A 1793-nucleotide genomic window follows, 5' to 3' on the forward strand; every position below is an offset into this window, starting at 1 on the left:
TTTATTATTTTCAAGACAAGGTTTCTCTGTATCTTTGGAACCTGTCCTGGCACTTGCTCTGTAGCCCAGGCTGGCCTTGAATCACAAAGATCTGCCTGCCTCTGCCTCTTGTTGCTGGGATTAAAGGCCTGTGCTACCACCACACCCACCTTGAAACCTTTAGTTTTGATACCCAGCACCATGTAAAACCTAAGCAGGGCTGCGCAGTGGTGGCGCAGGGCTGCGCAGTGGTGGCGCAGGCCTTTAATCCCAGCTTGTAAGGTCCTAACACATGCAACAATAAAGGTTTATAAGGAAGTAGAGGAAGAACATCATGAAAATGAGGCTTTGGAGAGGTTGGTGTGAGGACAGCCTTGAGAGGCATTCGGAGAACAATTAGCAGGAAAATCATCCTGGAAAAAGACTAAGTAGTACTGCCTGTTTCTATTTCTATTACAGTATAAATCTTTACCCTAAGCCCAAGGGAGTTAAAGACTCAGTAATGCTCACAATCCTTGTAAATCGTATTTGGGGGAGCACTTTGGGTGGGTGACCTGTCTCATTCTTTTTCTTTTTGAGATAGTCTTGTAGCCCAGTCTGTCCTTAGACTCATTATATACCCAAAGATGACCTTGAACTCCTGGTTCTCCTGCCTTCACCTAAGCACTGGCATGCCCAGCTTGGCTCGGTCTTGTTTTTTGTGAAATAGTTAAGAAGATCCCTAATGGTTTGGGGATTTGGTGTAGTCACTGATAGAGTGTTTGCTTAGCATGCCTGAAGCTCTGGGTTTAGTCCCCAGTGCTACATAAAACCAAGTATGGTGCTGATGAATGTATATATATAAAATTTTGTATCCAATGAAATATTTGACAATAAAAATAATGGAGGTCTGTGGAGGAAGTAGGAGGATGATGGATTATATGCATAAGGTACATTTTATACATGTCTGAAATTGTCAAAGAATAAATATAAAAAGTACTTGCAAAAGAATGAGATGCTGGAGAACTGGTTCATCTTAAGAGCACTGACTGCTCTTGCATAGGACCCTGTTTCCATTCCCAGCATCCACACAGCATTTCACAACTATCTGTAACTAGTTCCTGATGTCCTGGCAGACTCTATGTGCACTACATGCATGTGGTGTACTTAATATGGTCAGGGAAAACACATACAGAAAGCAAAACACACACACACACACACACACACACACACACACACACACACACTTTCAAGGAATGAGAAACCTGGTCTCTCAAAAGCCCAAAGTAAATAAATAAATAGAACGAGTACTAACAGTGAAGTCTGAATCTATCTATCAGGTTAAGAAAATGCTGAAGATGTCCACAAAGGTGAGCACTTCCTGTTTAAATGAAGTCGAACGGTTGAGGATATAGCTCTGTGGGAAAGTTGCTTATACAGAGTTCTAGGTACAATCTCCAGCTCTGTAAAGGAGGAGGAAGAGGTAAGGAGAGAAAAAGAAGAAAGTGGGATTGTTGCTGGTAATTCTGGAAGGTAACTATTTTGGTTTCTGGTTTCAGGTCCGACTGCAGACACAACCACCAAGTTTGCCTGGACAGCCACCTATGTACTCTGGGACCATCGACTGTTTCCGGAAGACTCTTATTAAAGAGGTGTGCTTCAGGTGCTGGGTGTGGGCGTCCCTTCCTCAAAGGACTGTTTTTAGGGGTCAACACTACTCCCTGGGGGAAGAGGACAGCTGTGGGCTTCTGCTGGCCACAGCTCTAGCTCACTAACATATCCGCCTCATTGGCTATGGAGCCTGATCATTCCAGCTACTATGCATATAGATAAAT

The 1793-nt window shown here is 43.5% G+C and overlaps 1 protein-coding gene across 2 annotated transcripts in view; it reads left to right on the plus strand.

The window, feature by feature from the left end:
* Positions 1-1793, plus strand: part of Slc25a20 (solute carrier family 25 member 20) — a 19775-nt gene that overhangs the window by 3088 nt on the left and 14894 nt on the right. For both annotated transcript variants that reach the window (XR_003376959.1, XM_005347935.2), the window contains exon 2: positions 1518-1610. Coding sequence is in view for 1 of the 2 variants with exons in the window: in XM_005347935.2 (XP_005347992.1) it covers positions 1518-1610 (93 nt within the window). In the remaining variant the exon portion in view is untranslated. The remainder of the gene's footprint in view (positions 1-1517; positions 1611-1793) is intronic.

Source organism: Microtus ochrogaster, chromosome 5 (assembly GCF_000317375.1).
Source record: "Microtus ochrogaster isolate Prairie Vole_2 chromosome 5, MicOch1.0, whole genome shotgun sequence".
In the NCBI taxonomy this organism is placed as follows: domain Eukaryota; kingdom Metazoa; phylum Chordata; class Mammalia; order Rodentia; family Cricetidae; genus Microtus; species Microtus ochrogaster.